The 15,832-nt window shown below is 36.7% G+C and overlaps 1 protein-coding gene across 9 annotated transcripts in view; it reads right to left on the bottom strand.

Moving 5' to 3' along the window:
• Positions 1-8,505: 8,505 nt before the first annotated feature.
• The window catches only part of LOC137406570 (dedicator of cytokinesis protein 9-like), a 106,056-nt gene continuing 98,729 nt past the window's right edge, over positions 8,506-15,832 (bottom strand). For 8 of the 9 annotated variants that reach the window (XM_068093165.1, XM_068093169.1, XM_068093162.1 and 5 more), the window contains 4 exons: positions 15,543-15,666; positions 13,454-13,592; positions 10,943-10,963; positions 8,506-9,240 (listed from right to left, as the gene is read on the bottom strand). In XM_068093165.1, coding sequence (XP_067949266.1) covers positions 9,154-9,240; positions 10,943-10,963; positions 13,454-13,592; positions 15,543-15,666 — 371 coding nt within the window. In that variant the 3' untranslated portion in view covers positions 8,506-9,153. The remainder of the gene's footprint in view (positions 9,241-10,942; positions 10,964-13,453; positions 13,593-15,542; positions 15,667-15,832) is intronic. The other variant, XM_068093164.1, reaches the window with a different exon arrangement.

Raw genomic sequence — 15,832 nt, 5'->3', positions numbered from 1 at the left:
ACAATTTCTAACCAACCTATCTTTAAATTATTTGAAACATTTACAGCAATGTATCTGAGGCTATACTTGACATTTTACCCCAACAATCATGAGCGAATACAAAATAAAATATATGCCTATAGAGACATGTACTACTGCAACTTGAATGCAGTCATACCGATGTCATAACAAGAAGGACAAACAGGAAGTGTGACTATTGACATAATTACTGGAGAAATAGATTTCTGCTGTTCATTTTTCCTGCGAGCAAACTTTGTCAATTTTAACCATGAAACATCCTGGCAATCAGATCACTTGAAACAACAAACAAAACTCAAATGATAAAATAATATCTATACTATGTGATAACATTTTTTGAAATTTGACGTGAGTGGCCTTCTAAATCCTCGTAGACTGTCGAATAGTCACTAAACACAAAAAAATTTATTATCTTTATAGATTGAATTTAGGTTAATGCTATATGGCAGGCAATTCAACAAAATTCGTCTGTAGTGAATAATATGAACAAACTATTTGGTGTCAACTAAAAAACATTCCTGCTAAGAAAGTTTTCATTCAAAGGCAGCCATTCCTACAAAGCAGGATTTAAAAAAATTCCTACAGTAACTTATCTTCAAAATATATATCGACTACCGACTCATGCACATGAGAAAAATTTTGTCCTGCTACTTTACCCAATAGTAGTTGATATGGTTTCTGGATATGTTAATAGACCTTCTATTGCACTAAAACGCGAGTGAAAATGGGGTGCAGAAATATCTAAGGGAACTTGATACTAACATTCCGTGGTAGTTTCACATTGCTTAGCTAGCACATTCCGTTGCGTGTCTGCACTTCGTATGGTCCTTTTCGCAGACTGAAGCAAATGTCATTATTCTATCAAGATAGTGGCATACAACAAGGAATCTGATTGGTTGCTGCCTGTAATCAGACAATCAGATGAAAACTTGAGTTTTTGACTGACTGGCAGCCAATATACCTAGAGATACTGTATATACCTAGAGACACTGTATATAACTAAAGATACTGTATATACCTAGAGACACTGTATATACTTAGAGATACTGTATATACCTAGAGACACTATATATACCTAGAGATACTGTATATACCTAAAGATACTGTATATACCAAAAGATACTGTATATACCTAGAGATACTGTATATACCTGGAGATACTGTATATACCTAGAGACACTGTATATACCTAGAGATACTGTATATACCTAGAGATACTGTATATACCTAGAGACACTGTATATACTTAGAGATACTGTATACACTAAAAGACACTGTTTATACATAGATACACTGTATATGTGAAAAGACCTCAGAGTGTCTTGGTGCTAAGATCAATAGGGAAACAGTACTAGAAAAATGATTTTCTATGACAAAAGGAGAAAAGTTAAAAAAGGAAGCCAACATGTTAAAATTGTTTAATGCTATACAATACACATAAAACCAAAATTATCATGGCTATAATGGAAGATCAATCCACGGTTAGCTCTACAGACAACTGCTAGAAGAAATATATACTGATATGGAAGCGACCTATGTATGGCTTACAAAAGGCATTTTAGAGGCATCAACAGAGGCATTAATAAAACCAGGACAAAGCTACAAATACACGATGCCATGATAACAAGATACATGGTAGTGGCATCATCCCTAATTACAGACCAAATGGACCAGTTTTCTTTTGCCTTTCTCCAAACCTGTATGTGCATACTACCTGAGAGCGTGTTCTAATCTATACTTCTTGAAGAGGTTTCAACTGTTCAGGTTGAGTCACTTTGTCATCTTGTTTTCCATACTCAGTTTGTGACAGTTTCTGTCACTGAGTGTGTGAAACATTGTTTCATCTCTGTCATAGCACATCCTGGACAGTGATGTTCCTCCTCACCTTTCTACCTGGGCCTCTGCCATAGCACATCCTGGACAGTGATGTTCCTCCTCACCTTTCTACCTGGGCCTCTGTCATAGCACATCCTGGACAGTGATGTTCCTCCTCACCTTTCTACCTGGGCCTCTGTCATAGCACATCCTGGACAGTGATGTTCCTCCTCACCTTTCTACCTGGGCCTCTGTCATAGCACATCCTGGACAGTGATGTTCCTCCTCACCTTTTTATCTGGGCCTTCCTCCATCGTGTTGGTCCTGTGTTGCTGTGATGAATCTTTCTGTTTCCTTTTTTATATATCCATGCTTCAACCATACCAATGTTTCCTTTGAATCATCTTTATGTACAATCTTTGAGCATTCTTCATGCAGGGGCTTGTCTTTACGGTGGTTTTCCTTACTCTCGATGTTTGCGTCTGCGTATTCCTTCTCCGATTGTTCCCTTGTAAATCTGGTCAATAGTTTGTTGTATCCTTTTTTGCACTTCATGTATTATCATTACAATTACTAATATTATTATAATAGAAATAAAAAAGGTGGTCTCTGAAAAAAGGTGCTGGTCCTAGTAGGGCAGAGAACTGCACTTTGTCTACCTCCTTGGTATCCAACATTCCCAAGATGTCTTGTAGTTTCGGATCAACTCCCAGTGCTTCCACCACCACAGGTATCACTGATGTAGATGTTTTCCACAAGCCACTTACTTCTCTTGTGCGTTTTTGACAAGTGAGAAAGCTGAAGACAACACTTGCAACAGCAATTATCATTATTATTACTATGAAGTATTTTATCGCAGTGTTACCATTGAAAAGATTAATAGTCCTGGGCTTCAGCTTAAATCGAAAGGATTCCATTCTATTATTATTATTTCTACTATCATCAATGCTATTATAACAGAAGCAATGCTAGCTAAGATTATGATGATGAACAAATAGAATAGAGAGTCATTCACCATTGATGCAGCCATACTGAGAGGCCTTCAGAGTCCAGGATAACGAGATAGAAAAGTTGACAAAATGTCAAGACTTAGTATAGGAGGCGAAGAAGATGTTGGACGCAAATGCTAAGGCAGTTCTCACGACGTTTGGTGTTCTAGGAGGCTGAAAACCAACCGATGCAATATTTATTTTTACTAGTAGTACAGGTGAAGAACAGTAGTAGTATGTGAAAGACTGTTCTTCTTGGGTCAGCTCATGTCACAAAGAAAGTCTACCCATTTCAGCCTAGTGGCTCTAGTCAGTAATAATATCATTGATAATTATAACAATGATAAAAATGATGATACCAATAGCACAGATATTGATGACAATAATAAGCGAAGAGTACTAAAAATTATAGTAATAATAACAGTAAATGCTAATAGCAATATTGATCATGAAAATGATAGCGCTAATAGTGAAATGAATAACAATAATTATAATAGTATATAAGTTTTGCTTAATTTGTAGAACTAGTCAAGTCACTGCACACAGAACTGTTCAATCTACATTTTTATTATGATGAGACAAACAGACAGACAGCATTTGAATGACTTAAGAAATTCCAACAACACTTGAACTGGTACTTGAATACTTGAAATTATGTAATGAGATGGAGAAGATAATTTAGCCAAAACATTTCTAAGGTACAATTTTACCCAGCAACAGGCTTTGCTTTAGTTGCCTGGCCGGCCCACCCCTCTGACACTCTTTCCCCTACCAATCATATATGAGTGGTGTGGAATGTTGAAGTTAACTGCTAAAACTTTCCTCTTCATTCATAAATAATTTATCTCTGGTATTTCATAAACTGACAATCTTGCGTTTCTCAGCGCTTTATCCTGTCACTAGATAAGCTTTATTTGATAAACTACCAAGTAAATTATAGAACAGAGCGCTCTGAGCAACGACGAGTGACAAACCATTTATCAAATATCCTTCAACCGATATAAAGTGGGATGAGGTGAGGTAAAAGCTAGTCAGCCATTGGCAAATGGCAAGCTAATCACCAAGAATATCATATACTTAGCATAACAATAAAGAACAAGCATGACAGTCCAATCTAAAAATTTGTATCAAAAAAGACTACGGTACCATGTAGGGGCCGCATTGTAGCTGATATTACCAGCACTCTTTTAAAACTGCACTACTTTGGCGTAAAAGGATGTGGAATTATTTGAAGTTAACAATATAGGTGAACAGTTACCACGGTCCTTACCTAACAATGGCATGTCACAAACAAAAATGGTCCATGGAGGAGGTCAGAGAGACGAGAGTATCGAGGAGTGAGATAGGAAAGATGGGGTGATGATGGAGAAACGGAGGATAGCGAGGGTTGGGGGTGACAATCTGTCAACCATCGCATCAACTTAGAGATAAGATAGTTTCTTGTGGAGCAATGGGTATTTAAAAGTATGTAAAATGGAAAAGCTAAACGTGAAGGTTCAGTAAAACAAGTAATCTCAAACTACATGAGATCTTCCTGCAGCAATGTTTGCCACTAACAAACTCTCTATGCTTGGCTCAAACCTGTATAAAGAATTATTCTAGAAACAATAAGTGCATTTCTATGGATTTCTGAAAATACAGTAAATGTGATACCTAACTAGCCAGAATAACTGTCATAGAAATGAATGGCCAATAAAATAACCAGTCAATTACATTGAGTTGGTAATACTCAAATATCCACAAGTCATCTGAATATACTTGTACATGCTAATATGTATTACATAGCCTGTGTGACGTACACCCTGTATTGTTGTTTAAAAAAGACTGTACCGGAGTGTTTAGTTTAAAAAGTCCATCATGAAGAATAAGGTCACGTATTTATAAAGCAAGGTCTACATTTGCCATATTGCCTAGTAAAACATCCAATGCGAATTTCAAATACAACAAATTTATTTATTGTAAATAAATACTTATTGATAGTGCAGGCTACTCCAAATGAATCGCTTCACTATATAAGCTGAAGCATGAGATTAGCTTCCTTCTCATTGGCTAATTACATGTAGTTGGATGATCAGAATTTTTGCCTTTTTGATGAGGCCAAAATAATAGTAATTTTTTGGGTGATTAATAACAGTAACAAAGCATTTCTGAAAACAACATTAGTTAGTTTATTAGCCAGTTTTTCAACTGATGCGGAAATTAGTATGTCCTTTTCCATACAACATTGTAAAGAAAACATTTAAACATTCTAACTAATTGTTTTGGGGGTCTCACCTAAATGTGTTATCCTCAAGGCCGAGCTACACCGGCCGATGTTTCATACCAAAGCAGACACCAACCGCTCAGTTCCAGATTTCCCATTAGATACAACTTGTTGGTGTTTGTTCAGTGAACTTTTACATTGCCTTCATTATATAGACTCCCAAACTTCCTTTATTGCTCTCCATCGGTGGTTTCGAGAACGAATTTAAAAGTACCTGGTCCAGCAGACCTGTCGGTCAGAGTCAGGTAAGACCCTAACCTTTCTATGGTTGGTAATGATTTCTGGTAACCTGGTAGCCTAGTAGAAAGACTTTTGCTTCTGGGTCCTCGGTTTTTTCGTCCTTTTGGGTTAACTCCAACTGTCGTTGGTATCCCCAATCCTCTCCCATGTCGCTTGATTGGAAGCTTGCCTATTTGGTGAGTGTTGAGAGCTTTAGTGCAACAAGAAGTATGCTCTACTGTTGCAGCTCTCAGCCGTTTTTTGAACCAGGCTTCTTTTGGTTAGGACAGTCCTGCTGTATGTGCTCTTTCCCCCTGCACCCCAACAAACGGTTATTTTAGTCTTCATTTGGCTCTATTGGATAAGGTGCTGAGTCGATCCAGTAGCTATTCAACTTGTTCAGCCAATCTGTTGACCATCAGGGCCACTATGTCCTCCATTGCAAACTATATTTGGTTTGGTTGCTCTTTCCCATAGCCCTGACTGGAGCTCTGGTTGACATCCCGGTACCTTAATTTTACATCAACTCATTTCTTGGTATGGCCAAGAGGTGCCATTGTCAGAGGGTGTGATTCAAGGAGTTGCAGAGCATCTCCTTTGCCATAGTTGTTCGGTAGGAGTCAAGCAGGTCCGTCTATGCAATGTATACCAAGCGTTCCACCCCACGTAATGCTCTTTCAAGGCGGTCAGGTTGCTCCATCATAATGTGATTAGCTTGGTCTGGGCTTGCCTGGGGGAGAGCCTGAATCAGGCTCAGAAGACGTCAAAGATGGCCTCTACACTACTGTTTTGAAATTTTAAAATGATCAAAAATAATGATTTCTGTGAAAAAAAACTGGTGATCATTGCAGCTTGCCATTTAGCGAGCAGTTACTAAAATGTTAACGGTTTTCAAGGTAAAGGAAGCGGTTTACACTTACCTGATTAGAATGAGTTTCTGATGAGTAGGACGTTAGATTTTAGGAATATAAACTAAGAACACAACTGACTAAAAAGTCTACATGTACCCATAGAAGGTCAACAAAGCTGTGAATGAATACAAAAATGAGAGGAAACTGGCTGAATGAAATGAGAAACTTAAAGCTTGTTGACGATTGCTCAAAAGAGTGCTTTGCCTATGAGCAGCCACAAAGTCAAGCCCATGAAAAAAAATACAAAAAAGTACAGAATGTGTGAAAAAGAATACAGCGACGACTATCCTTAGTGGAACGTTAGAACTTCTCACCCCTGGGCTATGACACAAACTATACTGAGTTGATACTATCATCTACTGGGAGTTATGCAAGCTTCAGTTTCAACTAAAGTAATAAGTGGTACAATCACAGGGTTGAGCCAGTAAGGGACAATAATCAGTAAAACAATAATCGTAATAGGTCTATAATAATAACAATAGCCAGGTATGTGGTAACAGATAGCTGATAGGCTGGGTGTGATAACTGCAAATAACAGTCTGTTGGATTACTAAATACAGATATCATTAACCGTTGCTACCAATTTAGGTAGTTAATTTTTAAAATGTGAGCTCTATGTTCTCCTTTAAATTGAATAGCTGACAATTGGCAGCCAGTCTTTGTGGTACTGAATGAGGTCATTGTGTATTAGGTAAAGTATAACAATGATGCTCAAGGGTTCATGTGAAGATGTCATGTACAATGTCAATAAGCAATCTTTTATAAGCACTTTATGTATTATATTATTAGCACTTGTTATAAATTATGTGGAATAGCAAACAGATGATTTTTTTCTACATAAACCATTCTTAGGCTATAACAAGATGTGATGCCAATGCAATAGTAGCTACCAATACTTTCCTTTATAGCGCTATAAATCAAATTTTCTATTTTTTATAATAATTACATTTCTTGTACATCTGCTTATTGTCTGTGACTCTTTTACTATATTCAAATAATTGTAGAAACCCAAAAGAAATTGCAATGATGGCGGAGAAGTTTTAAAATCTTGTTGACACACTAAATGGGCACTTGTTGCTAGTAGAATTAGCATATGTAACAAACCGATATTTGAATACTTTTGCCAAATTCTATATGGTAGACCCGTTAAGGCAAGTTATCTAAAAGACAGGTTATCTTAGCGCCTGCTGGCTGATAAGGTGATGCTAGGGGTAGAATGAGGGGGGATAACTCATTTCACTACTTCTTCATGTAAATGAATGCAGAGCCGTGAGCAAACTTTTTGTAAATACACTATTATTTTTCATGTTGTCTCTACCCCAATAAGGCTGTAGATAGCAAAAATGGCCGAATTACATTGCATAGCTGTGCATATTACTGTACAGGTTACTGATAAGCACACCTTTCCCAATATTATCTTAAAACATTTAACAGATAAATACTAAATTTATTAATTACAACTGTAAATATCTGAAGTGATGTCATACAGTCATAAGCAGTCTAGTTAACTCAATATATTCTCAGCATTACTTCATTTTGGTGGTATTCTAAAAGATAATTTGTAAAACAACTGACCGTATGTTATTTCCCATAAAACACGGTGCTGATTGAAACCCGGTGTAATTCAGCATGTCAAATGCTCCTTTTGGAGGGTATACATGACAAGTATGATCACAAACTCATCAATCTAACAGAACCCTCCAACTTCTAATTCGGAATACCACTGAGAAGTATGTCATTACTCCATAAACTAGAACAGCTCATGTAATAAGCACTCTACTAGCATGGATTGGTCATGGGGACTAAACTATCAACCCCAATTCCAATGGGGAGAGGTTGCTAGACACCCTTACAGAACCAGAAACAACTTCTGTAAAAGCACTGTGCTATTCCAGTGATGCCACCGGACAGCATCTAGAAGGCAGGAATAACCAAACCTACCTATCGGCCAGGTGCTGCCACAGGATGGAAATGCTAGCATATCTTGACCTGTTCTTACTTGCTGAGCTCATACCTTCCCCATCGAGGGAGTGAATCTGGTCCAGTGAAAGCCTGAAACTGCTTCAACTATCGCATGCAGATCTATGGAATAAGTAGCTCTATGGAATAAGTAGATCTATGGAATAAGTAGCTCTATGGAATAAGTAGCAAATGTAACAATCTCTGCAAGCCACAACCATAGACGGTCTTAGACGCCACGACTGACTGCAGAAGAGAGAGATTGATATTATCATTTACAGGCATATAGAAGTTCAAAAATAGAGATGGGTTAGAGATATAATCATATCGAAACAAGTCGAAACAGTCTCTTGGAGTATAAGTTAAAAGTTAGTATGAATATTAAGAGTTAGTATAAATATTATTTATAAAAATATAAAATATTATATTTTTATAAATAATATTTATATTATTTATAAAAATATAAATATTTTTCAGGAAACATTACTTCTATAACAACAAATAGTAAAGAAAAGCCAATCAAGACCGATTTGCAGGCCACTTGAAGTTTATTATAGTTTAGTTATAGTTTATTATATTTGGAAGTTAAATGTGGCACTTTGTGTGGTAAACAGCTCATCTTTACACATTGTAGATATAAGAATAGCAAAATAAAAATCTGAGGCTCTAGAGATAGTGTCTTGTCTGTGCAAGAATATCTGTAAAGATTAAAAATACTAAAATCTGAGACAATATATTACTATAGTAACATATCTACAACATGGATAATTGAAAGAATCAGTGGTTGGCGGTGCACAAAGTCATGAAATTAAATTCGTATAAAAAGAATTCGAGGAAAGAAGCCACAAAGCCACCCTGCCGCAAAACGTACAGCAATCGCAACAAATAAACATGTTTATATGAACAATGCGATCATGGCGTATGGAGAGATGTGCAACAAGACAGGAGCAGTAGTCAGAAGCCAGCTGTTAATGGATAGTTAGGCAGAACTGCTGGAGGTTGTATGCGCCAAATGAATTGAATCTCTCTTCTCAAAGTGCAGGGCATTCATGACCTCTGTGAGCAGCTAAAACATTGACAATATGAGATTTGTCGGAGAGATATCGGAAGGTATAGACCAGCCTTTGCCAGAAGCGCACAAACGAAGAGGGCAAGCACAATAAAGCGCCCTGCAATTGTACTTGTGATTAAGTGGAATAGGTCTGTGAATAAAGTTTGAGAATTTCATTGTCTGTATGGCAATCGTGTAGAGAAAATGGAGAAAAACAAATCAAAATTCATTACATTTCTATTGATAGCAAGACTACTAGTCATTTGATGTGCAAACAAAAAGCCATATTTAATGATTAGCAATGATATAGAGTGTGTATGATTTTAACATCAAACTATTGACTGTGATCCTTAAGACCTGTAAAACCTCAAAATGAACCAATTTAAAAATATCGGCAGCTGAGAATTCTGTTTTGCTTTTGAAATCAATTGCCTTTTACATTTTCCTTTTTATCGTTACTATAGAGATGAAGAAGAATCAAAGAATGACAGGAGAAATAACCAAATAAGGTTGTGGGAATATAACATGGCATACAACGAAGAAATTGACAATTTAATAAGGTTTACATATACGAACAGCGGGAAAAATAGCGATGAAAATGTGTTTTGATTACAGGCATATAGAAGTTTAAAAATAGAGACGGGGTTGGAGACATAATCGTAAGATAGTTCACACAGAGACAGCTACAGAGTAGTTTTGTTAACTCAACGGCACACTCCCTAGAAATATACTTTTCTTGATTAATGTGTTTGGTCACCGTATGCTAGATTCCATTCAGATAAGACCTGTTATCAATCACAGAGCTATTGGGCCTAATTATTGGATAACATACTTGCACCAGGTTCTACGAGTTTAGAGTTAACTACAGACATGTTTCATGTTTATGCTTTACAAATTTTGTTTTGACAGAGAATTCATAATTTGCCATAGATAATGCCATAAAATATCTAAAGCTCAACACTCATTCTTGCTTCAATCTTATTTACTCAGTTAGTTACCAGACTTCTCACAACAGGTACCTCCCTCCTGAACTTGTTACGTACAAAATCAACAGGAGGTGACTTGAAATCATACATAAAAACATGAGGTAATGTTTAAATTAAATTTATGGAGTTGTTTAGAATGAAAGCATTATAGCGACTAACAGCGTAGGAAGCGGGAGGTATTATGTGCTGTGATGACCACGCGTTGTGTTAGTCAACCGCACATCTCTAAATTAACGCTGTTAACAAATCGTTCGTTCGCCTTACCTTCTTGATGCACCAGGACAAGACAAAGAGGCGCACAAGACAATACGACCTTGTCCAAGTTACTTTGTCCCTGTGTCTTGTCCCGGTTTAAAAAGCTGTTGAGCACAAAAACAATCCAATAAGCTAACAGACATGCCAAGGAAAAAGGTACAGCAAGAAAATTCAACCAACTCGAAGCAAGAATACGTTCCTTGCCAAACCTGCTAAACTGAAATCATCAAAGAGATTCTTGCATAAACAGGAATGTTAAATTCTTGGTGGGAATGCCGGTCATCAATGACAACAGCAATACAATAACGATATTAACATAAATAAGGGTCAATATTTATGGGTTGATGAGGAGGGCGGCAGTTATGGTACCATAGCGAGACAAACAGGTTAAGTGAGAGCACACAGCAGTAAATGATCGTACATGCACCATCATGGCAATCCAGCTGCCTCGCACTCAAGTGTAGGGAGAAATTTACCTGCGGAGAGTGTAGGAGCTCCTACGGGGAAGCAAAAAGAAAAAGAATTAAAGAGACGTGACTAACACAAAGGAAATGGCTGAAGAAATATTGCTGAGTAATAGAATCACTGCTAAGAGTCATGAATGAGTCACTCGAATGCTCTATTTAGTACTAGCCACTATCTCTAAGGACCATCAACTGTCATAAAGAGATAAATTGAATTATCAAAAGATTTGGTCATTGCTCTGGTTACTCAGTGTTACTAGTTCAAAGTTTACCCAGCATGACTTGAGGAGCACACGGGAAGCATTGAATCATTTTTTTGTGTCATTGGATAACGGAATAATTTATAATTTATAAATATAACACCTAGCTGAAAACTATCTGCTTCTAGCTGTGGAACACCTTTGACAATTGTTAATTTTGCTCAAAAATGATAATTTTCAATTATCTCAATGAAAAGGAGCGATAGTTACAAGTGTACTTTGATCGACTTCTATCATTATTGTGAATAGCTATAAACTATAGATAAAGCACACTGATGTTTAGTTACTTATATTTATGATTATCTTTGTTTTATGCATCTTATTTCCACTTATCTTATCTATTATTATCTAAATTATTTATTTACAATCCTGACTAGTATGAAAAATTATGGTTGGTACGCATGGCGTTAAAGGCGATAGGCCTGGAGGAGGTAGTTAACCAAAAGCTGGCAGTTTGTGTGTGCGCAACAAGTAATTTACACAAGACTGTCAACAAAGAGAGTGCAAACAACATCAACTTACATCGGCTAGTCGACAGTCAACTGCAACAAGTGGAACATGACAGGTGTCAGCAGGTAAATTAAAACCATAGAAATTCAGTGCAGTGATGAATTATTGATATTGTATAGATCCAGTTTTCTCTTGTATTTACCATGTCAGTTGCCTCAGATAAGGCTGAGTTGGAATCCTTAAAGTGCATTAAAATTTACTGCTAAAGAACTCAGTGCCAAGTACTGTGTAGTTCTTGTCATGATTCATAACTCATAACATCAGCACACCAGCTCAGCCAATTATTCTTAAACTATTTGTTTAAAAACCTTTTGTCAGGAAGTGAATAACATTTGAGGGCGAGTTGAGTGCTTCAAATAAGGTTGGGTGTTCAGATGGTTCAGAACTAAGAAATCTAGGTAAGATGACTAGCCCTAGGATCCTGTCTAGATATAAAAAGGAAAGAGTGGGTGTGAAGATTCAACGAAACTAATCGCCCTGCTCTCTAGGAGATCTGCCTCTCCTGCCTACAGTGTTAATAAATGAGAGAATGCAATAAAATGCCGATTCATTTTCGAATAAACCACATCAAAGTATTTATATTGCAGCTATAAGATTTAGAATCGCATTGTAGCATCGTAACATATTATTGAATGACCCAATTTACTTTCAAAGAATGTAAAAAATACCAAGAAATTATAATTTACAAAAGTACTTCAAGAACCAAAGCATTTTTGTTAACCAATTTCAATTCCAAATGTTTTTTTAACCTTCGCTATTTACAGCAAGATTAAAAATGTAGCTTAAACTTTCTATAAATTGCCGAAACAAAACCACAATGTTTTTTTAAATTCAAAAAGGCAAAAAGCGCAAAGCTGACTTTCCTCTTCCGACCAAACCGGATCTAACAAGGCTCCCTGCCATGTTAGCTAAGATGACAGTTTTCTTATGATTTTTTAGCAATCACATTACTTCAATTTACAAAATAAAACCGAATGTCTTTATGCCCAAACCAAATATAAACCTGATCCATTTTTAGCAACCTATTAAAAGTTTCTCAACACGCAAGTTTCTTGATATTCTTCTTGCTTCTGATAAAGTCTCAGTTTAGAGCAGTGTGGGAAATTAAACAGAAACTTAAAAGGAAATGCTGCCAGTCAATGATAAACTAATTAATTTAACAGCTGTTCATTTCTCTTACCAACCCATGAAAGGAGCTCTACCCAACCATATCTGAACAATTTTCAAAAAACTAGGAAAGTTTTTAGGCGAAATAAGACTTCAAATGTAGCTTTTAATATTTTAAGCAAGGAAATTGTCAAGCAGCTTGTGCAGCTGAGTTATATGTGGACCGACTGAAAAGTAGACGAGCAAATACTTAATATCAAATGCAAAATGACTAGAAGAAACATATAGAAGAGTTGAAGATAAAAATTAAAAAACATCCAACTTCTGAAATCAAACCTAGATTCATCTCCCTTGGCTTACCTTTGATAAGTAAAGGTAAGCCATAAATAAAGGTAAGCCAAGTGATTAAGTATTTGTTTTAAGTATTTACCATTGCAGGTAAATACTTATAACATTAGAGAAATATTCCATTAACAAACAGCTACGATAAATAACATGGTCTGTACCTTGATAATCTTCACGAAACCAGTAGACTTTACTGATGCCGTACCCTTTCAAGTATAGTTTTAAACCTGATTTGAGAAAAGTTTTGAGGTAAAACGAGAAGAAATGAAATGAACGATGACACTGAAAAATAAATACTAACTCTCTCGGATAGAATGTCCTGCAATCGTTCTTTGATGATCTTAAAGTTTTCCATGAGTGAGTCGTGGTATTGTAGCTGTCCTGAGCCAACAAGTCGACTGTTGAGTTCAAGGGCAGCGTTGCAGACGCTAGCAAATTCTCTACAAAATCACCATTATCAGACATTCATAACGATGTACAACTCTCAAGAAGTGTTACAAGGTGGGAATTTTCTTATGAGTTGGAGTCAGGAGTTGCCCCAAATCATCAAATAAAAACAAGGAGTTATCTATCCTATATTGAGGCAAAATAGCCTATTAATCGGTCTAAAACATGCTTCTAGCTACCTGATTCTCTCTATAATTTATTCGTGAAATGAATTGCAATACAATTTTTGTTTTCACACAAATTAGGTATTCATCTACCATTCAAATTCTTCCCGTAAGAAAATGCTACAGACTTGTGTATATAACAATACAGTAGATTGTTTATTATAATTAGCTAAAGTGAAACCTAGCACCGGGCTATCACCCACTCTCGCCAACAAACTGCTAACCATGTAAGAATCTGAGAGCCATTTTGTATATGAAAGAGATAAAAAGAGTCAGTTTACAAGAAAAATAAATCATCAAAGCCAAATCTAAAAGTACACCCTAGGGTAGTCATACACTCTAAACGGACAGCTAACCAGGCGGCTGTTTACTGCAGATGCAGGTCTCGATGTGTTGAACAATAGGTCTAGCATGATGGTGCTCATTCGGCATGTTTTTGCAGCAGTCACATCTGATTAATAAACTCCGCTAGCGATGCCTCCCTTGTTGCATTGTGAATTATCAATAGACAGATAAACTAAGCGATGTGAGTATTACTTTTATAAAACTTAGAAGTTTTCTTTTCTATAAAATGTAGCCTTGTATGATCTTGTGTAAAAGCATGGCCACACAACAACCAAAATAAACCTATCGAAGTAAACACATATCCATCGAAATGACTGAAACTTTCAAGTAGCCACTAAAGTTTTATCAAATTCAAAAAGCAACATCGTTCCAATTATTTCTTGTCCTAGTGAATCACATGTTTAGGAAAAAATATAACGAATCAAATGCCGGCTTGCGGTTTCTTCTGCTGCTTCTGCTGCCACCTGTCGGCGCTGAAGAATAAGTGATGAATGATGACAAGTACCACTAAAGCTACAGAGACAATCTTTAAAGATGATGAGTACAGCGCGGGAGGTGAAGTTGGCAGACGCTTGAGGAACAGTGACGTGATGCCGGTCATGCGTCTCCCAGCCGTAGGAAAGCAGGGAAAAAGGGGTGCTCGTTGATCGTGAGAACCATTTAATATGATGGATGATCTATTCAGCTCACTCCTATTAACCCATATCCCTGAATGCCTATGCAACCATCCATGATCAACCTTTGAATCATAGTGGGCCATATATCACAGACTATCACTTGTCAATGCCTACCAAACAATATACCTGACAGCAGAAATGCATGTTTCTGGTTCCCAGCGTTTGTTTAAAGATTAACTTGCACAACATTTTATTACATTTCGTCAAAAAGTATCGGTATTTTTCTATCATTTGCGACTCATTTTGATATTTGAGGTGGTTTGACTGCCGGGATGTTTCAAGATTAAAATCGACAAAACCTAATCGCGGTTCAAATGCTCAGATCAAGTGAAAGTGTGATTATGACATCTATAGCTGCAAAGAGACTGACAGAATAGAGACATATAACGCTGCAACTCGAACGCAATACGTAGTCGATATCAACTATTGCAACAATAATAACTAGTGACGTCATTACGCACATATTTTCTTCTGAGTGTTTTAACAGCGATCAAGTTTTGTCGATTTTATAATCTTGAAACACCCTGGCAGTCAGATCAACTCAAACATCAAAAACAATCGCAAATGATAGAAAACTGATACTTTCTGATAAAATCTACTAAAATTTTGTGTATCTTCCTCATTTAACCATGCTAGGCAAATTTAAATTCCTCATTTAATAATTACTTAAGGGCGTGAGAGGATGACTCCCTCATTTAACCATGCTAGGCAAATGATTACTTAAGGGCGTGAGAGAATGAAAAAGATTCAAACCTACCTGAATATGTTTTTAAGAGACTCAACATTCTGCGTAGACAGTTTGAGTTTAGATGTAGCGCCGGATGCGAGGAAAGCTTCGGCATAAACCATAGGCCCGGCATTCACTTGCGCACTAACCGCACCTAAAGACAGGGTTTCAGTTAGAACTGAACCAGAGAGAGCAAAAACGAGACATGGGATCGAGGCCTGTTACAACGAGGTCTCACATATTCCTATCAATAACCCGAAAAAGTTTAAACCAAATAGCTAGCCAAATAATTTATCATAGATCCCAGCTGGCGTGTTCAA

The sequence above is a fragment of the Watersipora subatra genome, chromosome 10, assembly GCF_963576615.1.
Source record: "Watersipora subatra chromosome 10, tzWatSuba1.1, whole genome shotgun sequence".
NCBI lineage: Eukaryota > Metazoa > Bryozoa > Gymnolaemata > Cheilostomatida > Watersiporidae > Watersipora > Watersipora subatra.
The sequence above is the reverse complement of the archived record's forward strand: the minus strand, read 5'-3'. Positions and strand labels throughout refer to the sequence as shown.